General features: G+C 49.0%; 1 protein-coding gene across 3 annotated transcripts in view; it reads right to left on the minus strand.

Moving 5' to 3' along the window:
- Window positions 1–594: 594 nt before the first annotated feature.
- The window catches only part of LOC146829706 (neuroligin-3), a 1,048,059-nt gene continuing 1,025,760 nt past the window's right edge, over window positions 595–22,893 (minus strand). For all 3 annotated transcript variants that reach the window (XM_085608418.1, XM_085608416.1, XM_085608417.1), the window contains one exon: window positions 595–4,503. In XM_085608418.1, the coding sequence (XP_085464544.1) occupies window positions 3,678–4,503 (826 nt within the window). In that variant the 3' untranslated portion in view covers window positions 595–3,677. The remainder of the gene's footprint in view (window positions 4,504–22,893) is intronic.

The following is a 22,893-nucleotide window of genomic DNA, read 5'->3' on the forward strand; positions in this document are numbered from 1 at the left end:
ACGTGGCGGTGACTGTATCCAAAGTGCAGGTCTCTACTGCCTGAAGTGGTGGTGACTGCACCCAGAGTGCAGGTCTCCACTGCCTGACGTGGCGGTGACTGGACTCAGAGTGCAGGTCTCCACTGCCTGATGTGGCGGTGACTGGACTCAGAGTGCAGGTCTCCACTGCCTGATGTAGCGGTGACTGGACTCAGAGTGCAGGTCTTCACTACCTGATGTGGCGGTGACTGCATGCAGACTTCAGGTCTCCACTGCCTGACGTGGTGGTGACTGTGCCCAGGGTGCAGGCCTCCACTGCCTGACGTGGCGGTGGCTGCACCCAGGGTGCAGGTCTCCACTGCCTGACGTGGCGGTGACTGTAACCAGAGTGCGGGTGGAGGAGCCCTCACTATGACATTCATGGTTATTCTGTTGTTTTTTTATACAAAGTCTCTACAAACACAAAGTATTTTCCTCAATGTCCATGTTGAGCGATGGAAGTCTAAGAGCTACAGAAAGAAAAAACTAAAAGAAAAGTAAAACCCTACCTGTTAGCCCCACAAATTCCTCCCCACCGCCCGCCCTCCCACCTCTCCACCCTGTAAAGATGGGTGACTAGCAAAACTCATATGGTGTCCACTTTGGGCTGTTATTAGCCCTTCGTAGGAGGGGAGGGTGGATGACCCATGTGAGAAGGTCACACCCTATCCTACAGTCTTTCTGTGCCCATCCCCTCCTTGCATGGGCGTTATTATTTAGACATTTTTTATTTCTTCATCTGCAGCCCCCATTCTCGACGCTGTTGGTCTGCTGTGCCAACCTCTATCTGGACCAGTCTAAAGACAGAGGAGCTCTGTAAGGCATAAAATGAAAGTCCAGCCCCTGTCCATCTTGACCCCCAATTTTAAAATCCAGTCTGGACCTAACCAAATGGGAAAAAATAAAAACACTTTATAAAAACCAAAAAAATTACAACAAAGAAATATAGGAATTATTCTCCGATTCATGTTCTTTTGCTGCAGGACGGAGAACGGCGTGTTGGTATTGGGGTACGGAGGAGAAGACTGGTTTCCCTCTCCCAGCTTCTGACACTTTGAGATAAATGAAGGGTTGTGAGGTACCCAAAAGAGACTGCCAGTGTGGTGGGAGTGAGGCCCCTCACGCCCAGCATTAGTCTATGGCACCGTTGGATCCATTCTCTATGGTTCTGGTAGGCACACTGAAGGCATGGTCTCTGTTACTGCCAATCGTTCTACCGACATCAGGGACAGACAGGTGGACCTACATCCACTCTCCATCTCATGTTAGCACAAGTTGGGGTGAAGCTGAGACCACCTTTCCATGCACTTTGCAAGTGTCTTCTCAAAGCAGGTCAATCCATTCTCATGTGGAATCCACTTTGCCTGATATGTGATGGCTCGCCTGCTCTTAGGCTGTATTTCCTGGTGAGTACATTTTTCCCATACAGTTTACCCACCCCCTGCACAATCTGTATCTAATTAGATGACATTGTATCCACCTGTGCACTTGTAACCACACCCCCTTCATGGTTGATGTTATTGCAATTCACCAACTCTCTATGACCATGGTCGAGATGAACAATGGTAAAGCCAATCGCTCACATATCCGATCCCTACTCCATGATAGATGACATGATGACCATCGAGCAGCCCGTCGCATCCAATTCCTTGGACTGCTGAGCCTGTAACCATTCTTCCAATGACTATATCCGCTCTACTCAACAGATTGTATTATAAGCCATTCCACTATTCCTTGTATCCATAGAGTTTTTGTCAACCTCTGACGTATTGTGTGCACATTTGAAGATGCCGTTGCCTGCTTCTCATATACGCTCGTTAGATCTAACCATCAGATCCACTTGATCCACCCATTCACTAAACAATTTGGCACTACATCCATCCAACCACTTATTGTATCCGTATGTAGACGAAAGAGGTGTTTAGACATTTCCCATGTGATACACGGATCAATTACACATCCATTCTCCCACTTATTGCATCCGTATGTAGACGAAAGAGGTGTTTAGACATTTCCCATGTGATACACTTATCAATAACACATCCATTCTCCCACTTATTGCATCCGTATGTAGACGAAAGAGGTGTTTAGACATTTCCCGTGTGATACACTTATCAATTGCACAGCTGTTCTCCCACTTATTGTATCCGTATGTAGATGAAAGAGGTGTTTAGACATTCTCCATGTGATACACTTATCAATTGCACAGCCGTTCTCCCACTTATTGTATCCGTATGTAGACGAAAGTGGTGTTTAGACATTTCCCATGTGATACACTTATCAATCGCACAGCTGTTCTCCCACTTATTGTATCCGTATGTAGATGAAAGAGGTGTTTAGAAATTTCCGATGGGCTACTTGCTGATCAATAACATAGCCATTCTCCCACTTATTGCATCCGTATGTAGACGAAATAGGTGTTTACACATTTCCCATGTGATACACTGATCAGTCGCACAGCCGTTCTCCCACTTATTGTATCCGTATGTAGATGAAAAAGGTGTTTAGACATTTCTGATGGGCTACTTGCTGATCAATCGCACAGCTACTTTCCCAATTATTGTATCCGTATGTAGACGAAAGAGATGTTTAGACATTTCCCATGTGACACACTGATCAATCGCACAGCCGTTTTCCCATTTATTGTATCCGTATGTAGATGAAAGAGGTGTTTAGACATTTCCCATGTGATACTCACTGATCCATCGCACAGCCATTCTCCCACTTCTTTAATCCATAGTTAGGTAGATGATGTTTAGCTAATCTTCTCATGTGGTATTTATTCTTCTGTGGTCCAACCCATATCCATTCACTTGTCAACATTATAACTATTGTTTCATCTGCTGAATCCTTACTCATAAATAATCAGTCTTATAGTCACTCTCCCATTCATTGTATCCATTCTCTTTTGATGGATGATGTTATAACCATCCTCCGACTGATAATACAGCCATACTCTTCGATGGATGTTATAGCCACAATCCACCCTATTATATCCACCGTCTTCAATGGATGGTGTTATAACCCTTCTCCAGTTCAATATAACCTCTGCTCTTTTAGAATGTCAAAGCAATCTTCCAATGCCTCTTTCCCTTGCTCTCCGATGGATAATGTTACAGCCATTCTCCAACTTATTATAACTATGTCCTCGAAGGATGATATAACAGACATTCCCTGACTCATTAAATCCATGTTGTTGATGGAAGATGTTACAGCCATTCCCCGATAGATTATTCCACACTGGTCATGAGTAGAGTTTCAACTCTTCAGCACCCCCATTTTTCTTTATGGGCCGTGGTACGTCATCCACTCTCACAGTAAAATGATAAGTGCACTCTTTGAGCGGCACCACAAATTCACTTTTCCACTTGCATGGCATCAGCACTAGTAGAGAGAGCTTGTTGGGTCCCCCTTTGGCCCTCCCTTCTCATGTGAAATCTGCACCACCACAGGAGAGATTGTTCCAGTGAATTGAAAATGCATTTCCAAATAAGCATTCTCCTGTTTAGGGGGTGTCCACAGATGCCAATCAAGGATGGTATTCTTTGCACCTTATTGTTTTCTCTGTCCCTGGAGAAAAAGAAAAGGTCTCCTCCCTCTCTGCAGATGGGTGTGCTCGTGGGTGTGTCCATTAGGTGGAGAGGAAGGGAGGATTAACACTATACTCTGGTGGTGGAGTGTGAGTGCGGCAGCCCGGTGCTGTTGAACCCGGTGGCAAATGTGTTGTATGGGTGGAGAGTCTGCAGGCCCACCAGGGAATTGGGGATCATGGTGATGGTGTTTGGTGTCATTAGAGGAATGTCATCTGGGGAGCGACGCAGGGTGAGGGTGTAATCTGGAAGCGAGGTTAGCCGAAGGGCATCATGCGCCTGCACCGCCTCACACTCATGGTGCGCCTGGTTCATCTGCAGTGAGGCAATCTCCTCTGGTGTGTGGCTGATGTCATTAACAGCATTGCGTTGGGGGCTGGGCTGCCGGTGAGTATCCTGGCGACGCTTATCCTTGCGGTAGTATAGGGCAGCAAATGCGAGAACATTCAGGAAGAGCAGTGAGGCTCCCACAGCGATGGTGACACTCAGCTCTGTGGAGTAGTCTCGCGGGTTCTCAAACCCCAATGTGCCACCGGGATCCTGGTCTGAACCAGAGTTGTCGTTGTATGTTGGTGAGCTTGGAGGACGTTTGGTGGTCCAGATCTTTCCATTGGGCCGGCGTGTGATGTGAGAGTTTTGCGTGGTGTCCGGTGGTGGCACTTTGGTGGTGGTTGAGGTATACTGGAACATGTCGTGCAGATTGTAGAGGTGGGGAACTAGGTGCTTCCAGAAGGCCACCTTGGTGGCTCGGTAGTGGTCACGCACTCTTGGCTTCAGGCCGATATGCAGGTACAGCTGATCCCGGGGGTTGTATTTAGACCAGGCCACCTCCTCGAAGCGGTTGGCTTTTGTGTGGATGAACTTGGTGTCCTGGGGAACTGGCTTATTGGGATCCCTGAAATAAGAAGAGAACAAAGAAATGGTTATTACATGTTTTTCCATTTAATTCTACAAATCAATACAAACAGCAGAAGGTGTTGGTGAATTCATCTCAATCATGCTGCAACCTCCCCTTTTGTACACCATTGGAAACTTCAAACACCCCTGACCTAGGTAATGAGGACCTTCCTAGAGTGCTACCTGGTAAACTCTATAAACTCTGGGCACATGACCATGAAAGTAAGGTAAACAACAAGATCCAGATTAGCATCTCAGAAGAAAATTAACCATTCGTGTGTGAGTGTCCCCCATATGTCCACAAGAGCATGACCTATACCAAACTCTCAGGACATCCATGTAAGAAAAACCTAGATTCAATTATCGGGAATGGAACTCATCTATATTGTCAGTAGTCATCCTGATAATTTAACCTGGACCTGGCCTTTCTGGGCCAGTGTTGGAGTCCTCTGGAAGCGATATAGTTAACAAGGGGGACCCGATAGAGGTAGCTTAGGACCACGGGTATATCATGTAATTTTAAGAACAATGGTCCTTAGCATAAACTGAATTGAGAAAAACACTGTTGCAACATAGACTACAATGAGACCTATGTGTACACATAGGTCTCATTGTAGTCTATGTTGCAACAGTGTTTTTCTCAATTCAGTTTATGCTAAGGAGTCCTCTGGAAGGTCATCATCGTTGTAGCTCAACACAAAGCGCATGGAAACGAAGCCTGAGTCAAGAGGCAACCAGGCTATGAGACAACATCAAAAATTAAACAACAAAGGGGAACAAGGGTTTGTAATTGAGCATCATACATACATCTATTTATATATTAATTTGTTAAGCATGTCATTCCACTGATGGTTGCCCAAGAGCCCTTTACATGGGGAAGTTACATACAAGTTGAATTTGTCAGGTGCTGTGGGACTGCCCACACCTGTTCCTCCGTTGGTGTTAGTGTTGCAATGCCACACCAACAGCAAAAGTGTCAGGAGCAAAGGAATGACCATGCTTGTGGTCTGTCCAGGTTGGATAATCAGGAGATGCCCTTGCCAGAACTAGTAATGGACGGCCGGATGTAGATCTACAAATGTACAGCCTGGCCTAGATCTACCAATGGGCACCCTGCGTTAGATCTACCAATGAACAGCCTGAGTCAGATTTACCAATAGACAGCCTGAGTCAGATTTACCAATAGAGAGCCTGGGTTAGATCTACCAATGACCGGCCTGGGTTAGATCAACCAATGATCAGCCTGGGTTAGATCTACCAATGAACAGCCTGGGTTAGATGTACCAATGGACAGCCTGGGTTAGATGTACCAATGGACAGCCTGGGTTAGATCTACCAATGGACAGGCTGTGTTAGATCTACCAATGACCGGCCTGGGTTAGATCAACCAATGATCGGCCTGGATTAGATCTACCAATGAACAGCCTGGGTTAGATCTACCAATGGACAGCCTGGGTTAGATCTACCAATGGACAGCCTGGGTTAGATCTACCAATGGACAGACTGTGTTAGATCTACCAATGAACAGCCTGAGTCAGATTTACCAATGGACAGCCTGGGTTAGATCTACCAATTAACAGCCTCGGTTAGATCTACCAATGGACAGGCTGTGTTAGATTTTCCAATTGACAGCCTGGGTTAGATCTATCAATGAACATGAGTGACATGAGAGTTGTAGAAGATTGTGTACCTGGCCAGATCTAGCAATGGAAAGCCTGGGTTAGATTTACCAATGGTCAGCCTGAGTTATATCTACCAATCGACAGTCTACATCAGATCCATCAATGGGGAGCCTGGGTTAGATCCCCTGATCGGCAGACTGTGTTAGACACACTAATGAACAGCCTGGGTTAGATTTACCAATAGACAGACTGCATTAGATCTACCAATGAACAGCCTGAGTTAGATTTACCAATAGACAGCCTGGGTTTGATCTACCAATGGACACTCTGCATTAGATCTACCAATAGACAGCCTGTGTTAGATGTACCAATGGACACTCTGCATTAGATCTACAAATGGACAGCCTGCGTTAGATGTACCAATGAACACTATGCATTAGATCTACCGATGAACAGCCTGAGTCAGATTTACCCATAGACAGCCTGAGTTAGATCTAACAATTAACAGCCTGGGTTAGATCTACCAATGGACAGCCTGTGTTAGATCTACCAATGGACACTCTATGTTAGATCCATCAATGGGCAGCCTGAGTTAGATCTACCAATGGACAGCCTGTACTAGATCTACCAATGAACAGACTGGGTTAGACTAACCTATAGACAGCCTGAGTTAGATACACTGATGGACAGCCTGGTTTACATCTACCAATGAACAGCCTGGGTTAGATCTGCCATGGACAGTGCGTAAGATCCATCAATGGACAGCCTGGGTTACAGGAACCAATGGACAGCCTGGGTTACATCTACCAAAAGACAGCCTCGGTTAGATCTATTATTATTATTATTATTATGGACAGCCTGGTTTAGATTTACCAATGGACAGTCTGTGTTAGATCGATCAATGGACAGCCTGGGTTACATCTACCAATGGACAGCCTGGGTTACATCTACCAATGGACAGCCTGGGTTAGATATACCAATGGTCAGCCTGGGTTTGACTTAGCAATGGTCAGTCTGGGTTAGATATACCAATGGTGAGCCTGGGTTAGATATACCAATGGACAGCCTGCGTTAGACTTAGCAATGGTCAGCCTGGGTTCGATATACCAATGGACAGCCTGGGTTAGATATACCAATGGTCAGCCTGGGTTAGACTTAGCAATGGTCAGTCTGGATTAGATATACCAATGGACAGCCTGGGTTAGACTTGCAATGGTCAGCCTGGGTTAGATATACCAATGGTCAGCCTGGGTTAGACTTAGCAATGGTCAGTCTGGATTAGATATACCAATGGACAGCCTGGGTTCGATATACCAAAGGACAGCCTGGGTTAGATATACCAATGGTCAGCCTGGGTTAGACTTAGCAATGGTCAGTCTGGGTTAGATATACCAATGGACAGCCTGGGTTAGACTTAGCAATGGTCAGCCTGGGTTAGATATACCAATGGTCAGCCTGGGTTAGACTTAGCAATGGTCAGTCTGGATTAGATATACCAATGGACAGCCTGGGTTCGATATACCAAAGGACAGCCTGGGTTAGATATACCAATGGACAGCCTGGGTTAGATATACCAATGGTCAGCCTGGGTTAGACTTAGCAATGGTCAGCCTGGGTTAGATATACCAATGGACAGCCTGGGTTCGATATACCAAAGGACAGCCTGGGTTAGATATACCAATGGACAGCCTGCGTTAGACTTAGCAATGGTCAGCCTGGGTTCGATATACCAATGGACAGCCTGGGTTAGATATACCAATGGTCAGCCTGGGTTAGATATACCAATGGTCAGCCTGGGTTAGATATACCAATGGACAGCCTGGGTTAGATATACCAATGGTCAGCCTGCCTTACATCTGCCAAAGGACATCAAGGCCTGGTGGTCCAGGTGAAGAGCTCTAGTGAGAGGCGAGTTGTCGAAGGCTGTGTGCTTGGCCAGGTCTTCCCGATGACAGTAGTCGGTCTTTTGCATCTGAGACACTTGTGATGCCTAACAGTGAAAAGGATCTGGTGGAGTTGGTGTTGCAGTGGACTATGGGCTGAGTGCTTACTGTGCGTCCTGTACATTACCCCATGTGTTTACTGATATGAGGCCTGAATGTGGTTTTCTAGTTCTCGCTGCCTTCAGTCTGTCTCGAGCATTTTATACTCTGCAGTAGAAGCTTTGCAGCAAGACTTCAGGATCTCTGGAAATCAGAAGGTTTATTTTGACATCTGTGGGGGTTGCTTCGATCCAGCACCTTATCCCTCAGCAGCTATATGTTTGTAGTGACTGACTCTACGTTGGCCCAATGTGCTACTTTTCTGGGAAATCGTTTCCTAGTTGTGTCTGACCTCAGGTTGAAACGAGCCCATTACAGGCATTTTCGGTGGGGTTTTGTAGAAGGAGAGACAGTTATGCAATTGTTGAGGACGAGAGGGTTATACCAAGGGCACGGCTGAAATGAATGAGCTGCTGGGTGTATTATGCAGCAGGTAACTATGCACCAAAAGGCTGAGCACATGATTCTGAGTAGTTGGTTCACTGTGCACCGAACAGAGGAGGGCACTCACCGTCAACGACAATCCCACCTCGTTCTGCACCAACTACTGACCAGCAACACTCAAGTCATGTTGAGCTTCAGACTATTTCAGCATCCCCTGGAGCTGCTGTCAACCTGAACCCTCTGGGGCACCACAAGGACTTCATGGAAGAACCTGTTGCTCCTCTGCACTGAGATCCCTCATCACCGCGAAAGCAAAGCTCGCCGTCTAGGAGACCACCATAAACAAGGCTAGATACAGAAGAAAGGCGCTCTTGGAGGCAGTTAAGCACTCCATCAACACCCTCTCAGAATCACAAGTCCCATAACCAGTTGACAAACGTAGCACTATCAATTATGTCTTCACAGGGAAGACGGACAAACTTAACCACACTACACAACCAGACTCCTTCCAACAACTCAATGTTCCATATATCAAAAGAACAGACTTCCATCCCATCTCATACAATGAGCTTACTGATATTGTTAAGGCTCTTGAGCCGCGGTCCTATAAAGACGATATTCCTCCATCATCTTTCATAAAATCCCACCTGAGACTCCATCATTCCTTTCCTCAACATCATCAACTCTACCCTTGGACAGAAAACCTCCTCAGACCCTCTCAAAGCTGGACAGATGGTCCCCTGGTGAAACACCTACCTTGGGCCAAGATGCTCTCACCTACTACTGCCCCACGGCTCCCCTGACTTTCCTTGGAAAATCATCAGATCGCACAATACACCTCTTCCAGGGCGGCCAATCTTGAGTGTGACCAAAGCTGCAGCACTTGGACGGCTGTCATTCATTACCTGATGATGCCCCCTAATAACTGACAAGACCGAATCCTGCCTGTGAATTAGGGGTGGAGGTAGCTCATATAAGTCTGTGTAAGGTAATCACGCAGAATTATCTAAGAATTTAGTAAAGTTAAGCTTGACTTACATGAGAAGAGTAATTCTGGGTTTAGCACAATTTTTTAGTGTAAAAATGCTCCCTCGCATTCAAAATGGGTGCGATGATGTGTTTTGAGTGAAGAAACATCACTAAGTGCAAACTGCCTGAGCGGCAGATGTACTAATATTTGGCGCAATGCAGCACAGCCAGCAAGACAACTTACGGTGCTATGTTAAACGGAGAGGGCAGGAATGGGGCGCATGTATTAAGATATTAAAGTGATGGATGGAATGCTTGATGTGCACAATAACGATGGATTGGGATGCGGCCCCTAAGTGACTACCAGTGGCTGAGATTATTCAAGCATTCCATCCATCACTGTTTTGTATACTTATAGTGTCGTCCTGGGTGGGACGGGCATGCCCAGACTAACCCTGGGCATAGTTTGCGTAGTAGCGCTATGCTATGCTACGCGAAGTGCACTTCGCACTATGCAAGCTACGCGTAGCTACGCGAGCTGCGTAGTGCGGTAGAGAAAATGCTGCTCGCCCTGATTGCACAGGGACTGGTAGTTTCTCATCACGATCGGTCGCGAGCATACGCGACCACTCGCAATGAGAAACCTGACCTCTCCGAGCTGAGAATCACGCCGGGAGGTTTATTTTCCACACTCGCTAACGAGGAAAAAGTCTCGCCGGGATGTCATTTTGCTCGCTCGCGGTCGCCAACTTGATGTTGAGGACCGCGAGCAAGCAAAAAAATGCCCGCTACACTACGCGTTTTTGCACTGTGCTACGTGCAATTTGCGTAGCGCGTAGTTGCGCAATCTACGCATACTACACAAGCGTAGCGTAGTCCTATGCCTAGGGTTAGCCCAGACATGGGTCCAGTCTACACTATATAACTGCAATCAAGCTGCACATAGCTGATGGGCCCATAATTAGGGCAAAACCAGCCCTGGGTTGCTTGTGTTCCAGTTCCAGGAGGAGCTAGCTTGGCAGTTCGGGCTGGACTGATTTGCATATAGATGGGTCCAAACTGACGTGGCATGGTGTGCATGGTGTGCATGGTGTGCAGAATAACGATGAACTGGGATGTGGCCCGAGTGACTGCCAGTGGCTGAGATTAATTCAAGCATTCCATCCATCACTGCTTTGTATACATATCTACTAAGATATACTGCATTCCTTCTCTTACTCTGCCCCGGGGCACTACCGGCTGCTAAATGCCAACGCAGGCCCCCCTGTACCTTTGTGCAAGGTGCTTGCATTGCAGGCAAGGTTGTTTTGCGCAAGAAGACACCTTCCTTCACAAAAACAGTCTTCTGAGGATTTTCCCTCATTCTACATATAAATTTGGGAAGGAGCTAAAATGTGCCTCAGGGCAGAGTAATGTAATGATGTCACGCAAAGGCATACTAGGTGGCCTGTGTGGCATAGTAAATCTCACTTAAGGGCTTGTGTTACTCCTGCGTCACCTTACATGACGCAAGGGCAACACAAACCCTCAGTAAATCTGGGTCTAAATGAGCTCTTAGGATAGGATTTTCCCCCAACTTACTACCAGCATTTACAATTATTCTCTTAGCATACATTTTGCGCTATGAAATAGGGCTAAATGCAGCAGAACACAAACAGCGAGCACTAGCGGCCGCTCGTGTAAGATAAATGTACTCTTAAGCTAGGATATTTCAACCAAATTACTCTAAATTACGCAAATAGGAGTATTTGTGCAATTATTGGTAATTCCGCATCAAAGGGTAGCATGGAAAAACCAAAATCACTCAGGATACACCACCTTAATCTACATTCTGCCCAGACCTTCTGTGACTCCTTCTCAAGACATCTTTAGCGTTGAGCAGCAAGCTCTAACCCACCACTGGCATCATCAACGGGCTTCTCTGACTCAGCCTGCGAAGGTCCACCTTGGATCTCGTCAAATCATCCATATGAGGGACTTATGGCCCCAGAAAACTTTCTGTTGCTTGTTGAATACCCCAAGACTACAGCTTGCCCAATCATCTTCAGCATCTATGAGGGACCTCTTGCTTCCATCCTCCTGGTCAGCTGCACCACGTTCCGTAAATAAGCCCACAACACACAACCAACTCCACCTGAACCCTCCATGAGTCACGACATTCATTGACTCACAGCCTGCATCCATCTCACCCAAAACCTGCATCGATCTCACCCAAAACCTGCATCGATCTCACCCAGAACTGGATGTCAAGCATCGACCAAAGCTCAACGCAACCAAGAAAGAATTCACCGACAGCAGAAGCCAGCCATGGATCCAAGCTTGTCTATTGAACATGAACCTGGACAACTTCTTCCTTTTCTTGGCAGGCAAGGCAAACTGGTCTGGATTTAACCTTGAAACAGACGTCTTCTTTAAGACAGCATGAGACCAGCTCTGCTCCAAAGTTAAAACTTCCCTGCCAAAAACAAACTTCAGAAGAGATCGAATTTTAGCCCCCTTACACTGAATGAAAGACCGCCCTGGTCTGCAGCCTAAATTATTCCCTAATAGCCACCTGAGAATGTCCTAAATACTGCAGACCGTCTCACGAAAGACCCAAAACTGTTCGCTCACATCATCCTAGCGCTAAGTGAACTACGCTGGCTTCTCATCCAAGTCTCCACCATTGTGTGTACCAGCTTCATCACACACAAGGCCTGGAATAAGAGCCGTAGCACCTGGACGAGAAACGAATCCCCTCCGGCAGGCAGTGCCACACGAGAGGGCCTAGTGGAACCAGAAATACAGAAAGGAAAAGACCAGCCGGCAGGCCTGCTCCACCTGCCTCCCAGGATCTGGAGCAATCCCATCGACATCCAAACTACCTCAACCCTTCTTCAACCCAGAAACCGGTTCAAAGCTAGGGGTGGGCAGAACTCGCGTAATTCCGTGCAACGTAATCACGTATAACTACCCAAAGATTCTGTGAGATTACGCAGGACTACGCAAGAAGAGGGATTGTTCATTTAGCAGTGCCTACTTTCTTACAGCACAAAATTCCCTCACACATTGACAGTGGGCGCGAGGATGGATGTTGCATTAAGAATTGGTGCTAAATGCAAGCGAATATGAATAACGAGGGCAAATCGCCGACCATGCTCGCTAAATGTGCACCTGGGCAGGATTTCCCCCCAACTTCTCTCCGGCATTTAGTGTGAGATCCTTAGTGCAGAGGGCATCCATGTGACCAAAATGGAAGGGAAGGTACATTTTGCGCTAAGAAGAGAGTGCTAAATGCAACAGAACATACACAGCATCACAAGCAGCCACTTGCGCTCGCTAAATGTTCTCTGTGTAGGATGTTTACCTCCAAATTACTCTCAATTACGCAAGCAGAGGTAATCACGTTACGTTATTATCTGTAATTCTGTATCAAAGAGTAACCGAAATTGCTCCGGTTACCCCCGAAATAATCGGAACTCCCCCCAGGTCTATTCAAATCCCACATCTTGAGCACGCTAACACGCCCCCATGATACCCCTCATCGTCGAAAACGATCTTGAATCGTACCTCTGGGTCCTGCCCATTCTCAGAGCTCAGCTGCTTGCTAGCCGGGCTTGCAGTTCACAACTCATAGGTGCATAGACACAGCCCCGGGTACTGCACCTCGATCTCTCTACGCATGCACCTGAACACAGCCCCTCAGAGCCCCCTACATCCGAGGTCGACACCTCCTCAGACTCCTGTTCTCTGCCTCCTGGGGCCTCAGTACAGCTGGTACACCCTGCACAGATGGGACCTTCTCAGGCCTTGCAGTGGCCCTTGAGTTATTCCTTGCAGTCAGTGGGAGGCGGGGCCCTCTCCGGGCCCCTAAGGACAGCAGCGCTTTCACTGCACAAACGCACTCTGCTAGTAACTGAGGACATGGGAGGCCTTGGGGCTGGCCTCATCCCTCTGTGGCTGCTGGGCCCTCTCCGGGCCCCTAAGGACAGCAGCGCTTTCACTGCACAACCACACTCTGCTAGTAACCGAGGACATGGGAGGCCTTGGAGCTGGCCCCATCCCTCTGTGGCTGCTGGGCCCTCTCCGGGCCCCTAAGGACAGCAGCGCTTTCACTGCACAACCACACTCTGCTAGTAACTGAGGAGACGGGAGGCCTTGGAGCTGACCCCATCCCTCTGTGGCTGCTGGGCCCTCTTTGGGCCCTCAGGGCTTTCACTGCACAAACACACCCTGCTAGTAACTGAGGACATGGGAGGCCTTGGAGCTGGCCCCATCCCTCTGTGGCTGCTGGGCCCTCTCCGGGGCCCTCAGGACAGCAGCGCTTTCACTGCACAAACACACTCTGCTAGTAACTGAGGACATGGGAGGCCTTGGGGCTGGCCCCATCCCTCTGTGGCTGCTGGGCCCTCTCTGGGCCCTCAGGACAGCAGCGCTTTCACTGCACAAACACGCTCTGTTAGCAACCGAGGAGATGGGAGGCCTTGGGACAGGCCCCATACCTCTGTGGCTGCTGGGCCCTCTCTGGGCCCTCAGGACAGCAGCGCTTTCACTGCACAACCACACTCTGCTAGTAACCCAGGACATGGGAGGCCTTGGAGCTGACCCCATCCCTCTGTGGCTGCTGGGCCCTCTTTGGGCCCTCAGGGCTTTCACTGCACAAACACACCCTGCTAGTAACTGAGGACATGGGAGGCCTTGGAGCTGGCCCCATCCCTCTGTGGCTGCTGGGCCCTCTCTGGGCCCTCAGGACAGCAGCGCTTTCACTGCACAAACGCACTCTGCTAGTAACTGAGGACATGGGAGGCCTTGGGGCTGGCCCCATCCCTCTGTGGCTGCTGGGCCCTCTCCGGGGCCCTCAGGACAGCAGCGCTTTCACTGCACAAACACACCCTGCTAGTAACTGAGGAGACGGGAGGCCTTGGAGCTGGCCCCATCCCTCTGTGGCTGCTGGGCCCTCTCCGGGCCCCTAAGGACAGCAGCGCTTTCACTGCACAAACACACTCTGCTAGTAACTGAGGAGACGGGAGGCCTTGGAGCTGGCCCCATCCCTCTGTGGCTGCTGGGCCCTCTCTGGGCCCTCAGGACAGCAGCGCTTTCACTGCACAAACACACTCTGCAAGTAACTGAGGAGACGGGAGGCCTTGGAGCTGGCCCCATCCCTCTGTGGCTGCTGGGCCCTCTGCGGGCCCCTAAGGACAGCAGGGCTTTCACTGCACAAACACACTCTTCTAGTAACCGAGGAGATGGGAGGCCTTGGGGCTGGCCCCATCCCTCTGTGGCTGCTGGGCCCTCTGCGGGCCCCTAAGGACAGCAGCGCTTTCAATGCACAAACACACTCTGCTAGTAACTGAGGACATGGGAGGCCTTGGAGCTGGCCCCATCCCTCTGTGGCTGCTGGGCCCTCTCCGGGGCCCTCAGGACAGCAGCGCTTTCACTGCACAAACACACTCTGCTAGTAACTGAGGAGACGGGAGGCCTTGGAGCTGGCCCCATCCCTCTGTGGCTGCTGGGCCCTCTCCGGGCCCCTAAGGACAGCAGCGCTTTCACTGCACAAACACACTCTGCTAGTAACTGAGGACATGGGAGGCCTTGGAGCTGGCCCCATCCCTCTGTGGCTGCTGGGCCCTCTCCGGGGCCCTCAGGACAGCAGCGCTTTCACTGCACAAACACACTCTGCTAGTAACTGAGGACATGGGAGGCCTTGGAGCTGGCCTCATCCCTCTGTGGCTGCTGGGCCCTCTCTGGGCCCTCAGGACAGCAGCGCTTTCACTGCACAAACACACTCTGCTAGTAACTGAGGAGACGGGAGGCCTTGGAGCTGACCCCATCCCTCTGTGGCTGCTGGGCCCTCTGCGGGCCCCTAAGGACAGCAGGGCTTTCACTGCACAAACACACTCTTCTAGTAACCGAGGAGATGGGAGGCCTTGGGGCTGGCCCCATCCCTCTGTGGCTGCTGGGCCCTCTCCGGGGCCCTCAGGACAGCAGCGCTTTCACTGCACAAACACTCTCTGCTAGTAACCGAGGACACGGGAGGCCATGGGGCTGGCCCCATCCCTCTGTGGCTGCTGGGCCCTCTCCGGGCCCCTCAGGACGGCAGCGCTTTCACTGCACAAACACACTCTTCTAGTAACCGAGGAGATGGGAGGCCTTGGGGCTGGCCCCATACCTCTGTGGCTGCTGGGCCCTCTCCGGGGTCCTCAGGACAGCAGCGCTTTCACTGCACAAACACACTCTGTTAGCAACCGAGGAGATGGGAGGCCTTGGGACAGGCCCCATCCCTCTGTGGCTGCTGGGCCCTCTCCGGGGCCCTCAGGACAGCAGCGCTTTCACTGCACAAACACACTCTGCTAGTAACTGAGGACATAGGAGGCCTTGGGTCTGGCCCCATCCCTCTGTGGCTGCTGGGCTCTCTCCGGGGCCCTCAGGACAGCAGCGCTTTCACTGCACAAACACACTCTGCTAGTAACTGAGGAGACGGGAGGCCTTGGAGCTGGCCCCATCCCTCTGTGGCTGCTGGGCCCTCTCTGGGACCTCAGGACAGCAGCGCTTTCACTGCACAAACACACTCTGCTAGTAACTGAGGAGACGGGAGGCCTTGGAGCTGGTCCCATCCCTCTGTGGCTGCTGGGCCCTCTCCGGGGCCCTCAGGACAGCAGCGCTTTCACTGCACAAACACACCCTGCTAGTAACTGAGGACATGGGAGGCCTTGGGGCTGGCCCCATCCCTCTGTGGCTGCTGGGCCCTCTCTGGGCCCTCAGGATAGCAGCGCTTTCACTGCACAAACACTCTCTGCTAGTAACCGAGGACATGGGAGGCCTTGGAGCTGGCCCCATCCCTCTTGGGCTGCTGGGCCCTCTCCGGGGCCCTCAGGACAGCAGCGCTTTCACTGCACAAACACACTCTGCTAGTAACTGAGGACATGGGAGGCCTTGGGGCTGGCCTCATCCCTCTGTGGCTGCTGGGCCCTCTCCGGGGCCCTCAGGACAGCAGCGCTTTCAATGCACAAACACACTCTGCTAGTAACTGAGGACATGGGAGGCCTTGGGGCTGACCCCATCCCTCTGTGGCTGCTGGGCCCTCTCCGGGGCCCTCAGGACAGCAGCGCTTTCAATGCACAAACACACTCTGCTAGTAACTGAGGACATGGGAGGCCTTGGGGCTGGCCTCATCCCTCTGTGGCTGCTGGGCCCTCTCCGGGGCCCTCAGGACAGCAGCGCTTTCACTGCACAAACACACTCTGCTAGTAACTGAGGACATGGGAGGCCTTGGGGCTGGCCTCATCCCTCTGTGGCTGCTGGGTCCTCTCTGGGCCCTCAGGACAGCAGCGCTTTCACTGCACAAACGCACTCTGCTAGTAACTGAGGACATGGGAGGCCTTGGAGCTGGCCCCATCCCTCTGTGGCTGCTGTGCGTGCTCACAAAGCAGGTAAACAGAAGAACAAGCAGGCAAGCCGACTGCAGGTGAATGTCTAAGCAGCACACAACAGCCAAACAAAACCAAAACCTATCATGGGCAACGTCTGTGCACACATGCAGACTAAAAAAAGTACCTATAGACATCTCTGGACACACAAAAAGACACCCATGTGCATAGAGCATGAGACATGGATGCACACATGCAATGCAGGACCACACTTACAAACACATAAGCAACCAAAGACAAGACACAAGGGGGTCCATACATGCACAGGTGGAGGCAAGCATGAATGGGTGGCTAGATTAAGAGACGCATGGGTGGCTATATCAAGAGACGCATGGGTGGCTAGATCAAGCCGCATAGGTGGCTAGATCAAGAGACATATGGATGGCTAGATCAAGAGACGCATGGGTTGCTAGATCAAGAGACGCATGGGTGGCTAGATAAAGAGATGCGTGGTTGGCTAGATCAAGAGACGCATGGGTGGCTAGATCAGGAGACGCATGGGTGGCTAGCTCAAGAGCCGCATGGGTGGCTAGATCAAGAGATGCATGGGTGGCTAGAACAAGAGACGCATGGGTGGCTAGATCAAGAGACGAATGGATGACTGGGTGCAAGGACAGGAGTGTACACAAACAGATTCGCTAAAAATGTAGGACACAATCCCCTCAAAGAATTGATGATGCTATACAGAAGTAAAAGTATGTTGGTGGGTACATATGTTGCGGGAATCTGGGGACATACACCTGTAAAGACCGTCCAGGTAGTAGAAAATGATTTTTTAGCAAGGATTTTAGGAATTTCCAGATTCACACCAAGTTTTATTACTCACAAAGAAATGGGCCCTTGTTTTATAGAAGATAGGGTGGGCTTGGCACCTATCTTGTTGTGGGTTAAAATCTGGCCCAAACCGGAGTTAGGCTCCATTCGGGGGATAGTAGAGGACTGTCTGAAACAGAGTAACGTGCTAGACATCCCTTGGATCAAATATATAACAAAACACCCTTCAAGACTTAGGATTAACCTGTGTTTTTGAGAATACTAGAAATTGGCTCGGGCACAAACGCTTTAGATAGGGACACATGAGACTTGAGAAAGTTCTAGACATGGTAACTGTCCACGCGTATGTACCTTTGCCAACTTGCGATGCTATGGAGCCTTATCTATTATGGATAAAGGGGCAAAAACATAGATTTTATTTAACCCGCCTCAGAATAAATATGATTCGCTTCTTGGAGGCTTTCCCCTTTACTGGGACGTGATACGCGTCATTACCCTGCTGCCCATGTGATACAGCGTCCATACGGTCCACTAAGCACTTTATGTTATTCTGCACTTTATATTCAGCTTTTAAAATCTGTTTTTATGCCAAATTTTAGCAGGGAAAGGTATTAAAACACACCAAGAAGGTTTACTGTTCTTACAACGCTGTCAGTCTCCAACAATCTGTTACGCAGTATTGAATTTTATTACTCAGGTGAGAAGTTTAAGGGAAAAGTATGCAGTGTGTGACTCAGTTTTGACGCCAGGTAAAGGCACTGCTGACGCGTGTTTCAGTAATTTACCGGTGTGATTTTATCGTGTGCGTTCTGTTTGCAAGTTGTTTTTATCATGTGCTTTTATGGTCCTTTTGACCGAATAAAGATTATTTAGACTTGGATGCTTATATTTCTTTTATGGTTTTCAGAGATTTAGGGTGTCTTGTTTAGTTACATTTTAGCTGTATCAGAAGATAAAAAGTTTAGGTAAACTGTTCCTTAGATTACGCACAAAGGTGTGATTGTGAAAACCCGAAGTTGGCTTCTCATGTTGATTCTTTGAGAATTCACGGAAGTGAAAACATACTGCAATATTTTTAGTGTGATGACAGCTAGATAATGCAAGTGGGAACAAAACACTTCTTTGAGAGTAAACAGACCTTGGGAGAAGGGAAGCATACGTCCCCCTTCCTCAGCCAGATATTTTGTGAAATGCGCACACGCCATGAGCACTGACTCCTTCATGCGTATGCGAGCGCACGCACGCACGCAACAATGAAAATGAGAAAAGCCCTTAGTAATAGTAAACATTTAAACTCCTTTTCCTTTTTTGGACCCAGTCACGCACTAATAACAAAGCCTACAGTGTCACAAAAATAGCAGATTCCCTTTCCATATAAAGAATAGATTTGCGATAAATAGTGCGTCTATGTCTCCCATACCAGTCCCTAATGACACTCCTATGCGCACCCCCATGACACTGCTATGCAACCATCCCAAAATACTTCTCATATAGTATCACAGCAAATACAACACCCTGCCGAACAAGCTTCCCCAAAGTGTGAAAGTTAATACAATACTGACGAAACTTCACACTTAGTGGAAAATAACATTCATTACAAACAGAGAAACACTGTACACACAATGACAACTATCAAAATAGAGAGCGGCACAACAAACAGAAAAAATTGTGAGTGAGACACCCTCTCTCAAATGACCCAAACCTGGATAAAAATGCCATGATATCTCACAATCAATACTGGTGGTATACTAGGAGTGAGAAAACCAGTGGTACATCCTGGTGGGGCATCAACCCTAAGTCAGTACAGGTGATGAGACAAAGCACCGCTGAAAAGGTCAACAAGACAACCTCTTTAATACAAGTGGAGGAAACCCTCTGCTTGGGAAAGAGACAGCCAATGTAGGTGAAGATGAAACACCAACCTCAGCCTCAAAGAGCACATTGCCAAAACAACACGGACAACCTAGTACCGTCTCTCTCGTCTATAGAAACTGAAACCGTCTCTACCAGAAAGCAACTTTGGAACTGCTGTTCAAGAGACTCTTCCTTCTGGGTGGTGGTGAAGTGCATGCTTCCAGACTCCACACTGGCCCCCTTGGAGTCTCCCTGCACGCCACAGCACATCTCATGCAGGGCCACAAGACATACATCAGCCCCATCCCGATGGAACTCTATCTGCGCCCCTGGCCTGCCCACGCCATCCTCAGAACCAGCTGCATCATTATAAAGCCATCAGGACCAGCGCCCTGCTTATCGCCTGGAGCTGCTCGCCATCTCAGGTGAGTCTCGGCAGGCCGGCAGCCAGGACGCCATGAGACTGCAGACGAGGAAGTATAACAAACAACAACAAGCATTTGCAATGCAATAGGTCTCGCATTTATTGGAGTTGGAGCTATTGGTATTGTAAATAACAAATCCTTTCTATTTAAGTATTCAAAAAGTAATCCCCAAAAAAATGCATTGTTATGTGCAATGCCAATATCTCAAACTCGTGTCAATGAGAGATCTAGTGCATTGCAAATGCCTGTTTTTAAATGCGAGACCTATTGCAGTGTAAATGCTTGTTTCAGTACTGCGTGCTTTTTAAAAGTTGTAGTCAATACTCAAAATGGAATCCATGTTATCAGCGTTCCCAGTGCTCCTTTATGTTTAATGGCCTAAATGAATCACAATGTTTAAAGCAGATTGCTAAATAGGATCTCCAGCCCCGAGGACAATGTCTCACTTCATGGTGGACAGTGTGTACCCTGTTTTCATGCAGTGCCAAGACGGGGTTAACTAATGCAGAGAGTGAGGTCTGTTAGCCTCCGAGGATCAAAGCATTCCTTGCAACAGTGCGCTGTGGCACGGTGTTGCCATGTGTACAGCACACACTTTGCAACAGCAAGATGGTTTGAAAGTTGGGGCTGACTTTCTAAATTTTCCCGAGTGTTCATCGGGTTTGTTGACAGCGTATTTATGCTGTCAGCCCAAAAATTGTTTGTGGTTGTGTGTGTGTGTGTGTGTAGTTGTGTGTGTGTTGTTGTGTGTGTGTGTGTGTGTGTGGTTGAGTGTGTGTGTGTGTGGTTGAGTGTGTGTGTGTGGTTGAGTGTGTGTGCGTGTGGTTGAGTGTGTGTGTGATTGAGTGTGTGTGTGTGTTTGTGTGTGTTTGTAGGTGTGTGTTTGTAGGTGTGTGGTTGTATGTGCGTGGTTGTATGTGTGGTTGTATGTGTGGTTGTATGTGTGGTTGTGTGTGTGGTTTTGTGTTCGGTTGTGTGTGTGTGTGTTTGTGTGCGTGTGTTTGAGTGTGTGTGTGTTTGAGTGTGTGTGTGGTTGAGTGTGTGTGGTTGAGTGTGTGTGGTTGAGTGTGTGTGGTTGTGTGTGTGTTTGGTTATGTGTGTGTGGTTGTGTGTGTCTGTTTGTGTGTGGTTTTTTGTTCTGTTAGTGTGTGTGGTTGAGTGTGTGTGTGGATTTGTGTGTGGTTGTATGTGTGTGATTTTGTGTCTCTCTGTGTGGTTGTGTGTGTGTTTTGTGTGTGTAGTTGTGTGTGTGTGTTTGAGTGTGTGGTTTTGTGTCTTGTTTGTGTGCTATACAGCGTTTGTTAATAGCCACCTTGGGCAGTGCCTGTGTATACCCATGGTGCGCTGTAATGAGCACCGGCACAGAACTGAAAGTGCGCTGTGTGCGCGTTGTACTAAAACACTCACATGAATGGATCGGATTGGCAGCGTGAAACCTATACAGCGTTTGTCAATAGCCACCTTGGGCAGTGCTTGTGTATACCCATGGCGCGCTGTAATGAGCACCGGCACAGATCTGAAAGCGCGCTGTGTGCGCGTTTTACTAAAACACTCACATGAATGGATGTGTTTGGCAGCGTGAAACCTATACAGCGTTTGTTAAAAGCCACCTTGGGCAGTGCCTGTGTATACCCATGGCGCTCTGTAATGAGCACCGGCACAGAACTGAAAGTGCGCTGTGTGCGCGTTGTACTAAAACACTCACATGAATGGATCGGTTTGGCAGCGTGAAACCTATACAGCGTTTGTCAATAGCCACCTTGGGCAGTGCCTGTGTATACCCATGGCGCGCTGTAATTAGCACCGGCACAGAACTGAAAGTGCGCTGTGTGCGCGTTGTACTGAAACACTCACATGAATGGATCGGTTTTGCAGCGTGAAACCTATACAGCGTTTGTCAATAGCCACCTTGGGCAGTGCTTGTGTATACCCATGGCGCACTGTAATGAGCACCGGCACAGATTTGAAAGCGCGCTGTGTGCGCGTTGTACTAAAACACTCCCATGAATGGATGTGTTTGGCAGCGTGAAACCTATACAGCGTTTGTTAATAGCCACCTTGGGCAGTGCCTGTGTATACCCATGGCGCGCTGTAATGAGCACCGGCACAGAACTGAAAGTGCGCTGTGTGCGCGTTGTACTAAAACACTCACATGAATGGATGTGTTTGGCAGCGTGAAACCTATACAGCGTTTGTTAAAAGCCACCTTGGGCAGTGCCTGTGTATACCCATGGCGCTCTGTAATGAGCACCGGCACAGAACTGAAAGTGCGCTGTGTGCGCGTTGTACTAAAACACTCACATGAATGGATCGGTTTGGCAGCGTGAAACCTATACAGCGTTTGTCAATAGCCACCTTGGGCAGTGCCTGTGTATACCCATGGCGCGCTGTAATTAGCACCGGCACAGAACTGAAAGTGCGCTGTGTGCGCGTTGTACTGAAACACTCACATGAATGGATCGGTTTTGCAGCGTGAAACCTATACAGCGTTTGTCAATAGCCACCTTGGGCAGTGCTTGTGTATACCCATGGCGCACTGTAATGAGCACCGGCACAGATTTGAAAGCGCGCTGTGTGCGCGTTGTACTAAAACACTCCCATGAATGGATGTGTTTGGCAGCGTGAAACCTATACAGCGTTTGTTAATAGCCACCTTGGGCAGTGCCTGTGTATACCCATGGCGCGCTGTAATGAGCACCGGCACAGAACTGAAAGTGCGCTGTGTGCGCGTTTTACTAAAACATTCACATGAATGGATCGGTTTGGCAGCGTGAAACCTATACAGCGTTTGTCAATAGCCACCTTGGGCAGTGCTTGTGTATACCCATGGCGCGCTCTAATGAGCACCGGCACAGATCTGAATGCGCGCTGTGTGCGCGTTGTACTAAAACACTCACATGAATGGATGTGTT

Source organism: Triturus cristatus, chromosome 5_2 (genome assembly GCF_964204655.1).
Source record: "Triturus cristatus chromosome 5_2, aTriCri1.1, whole genome shotgun sequence".
In the NCBI taxonomy this organism is placed as follows: Eukaryota; Metazoa; Chordata; class Amphibia; order Caudata; family Salamandridae; genus Triturus; species Triturus cristatus.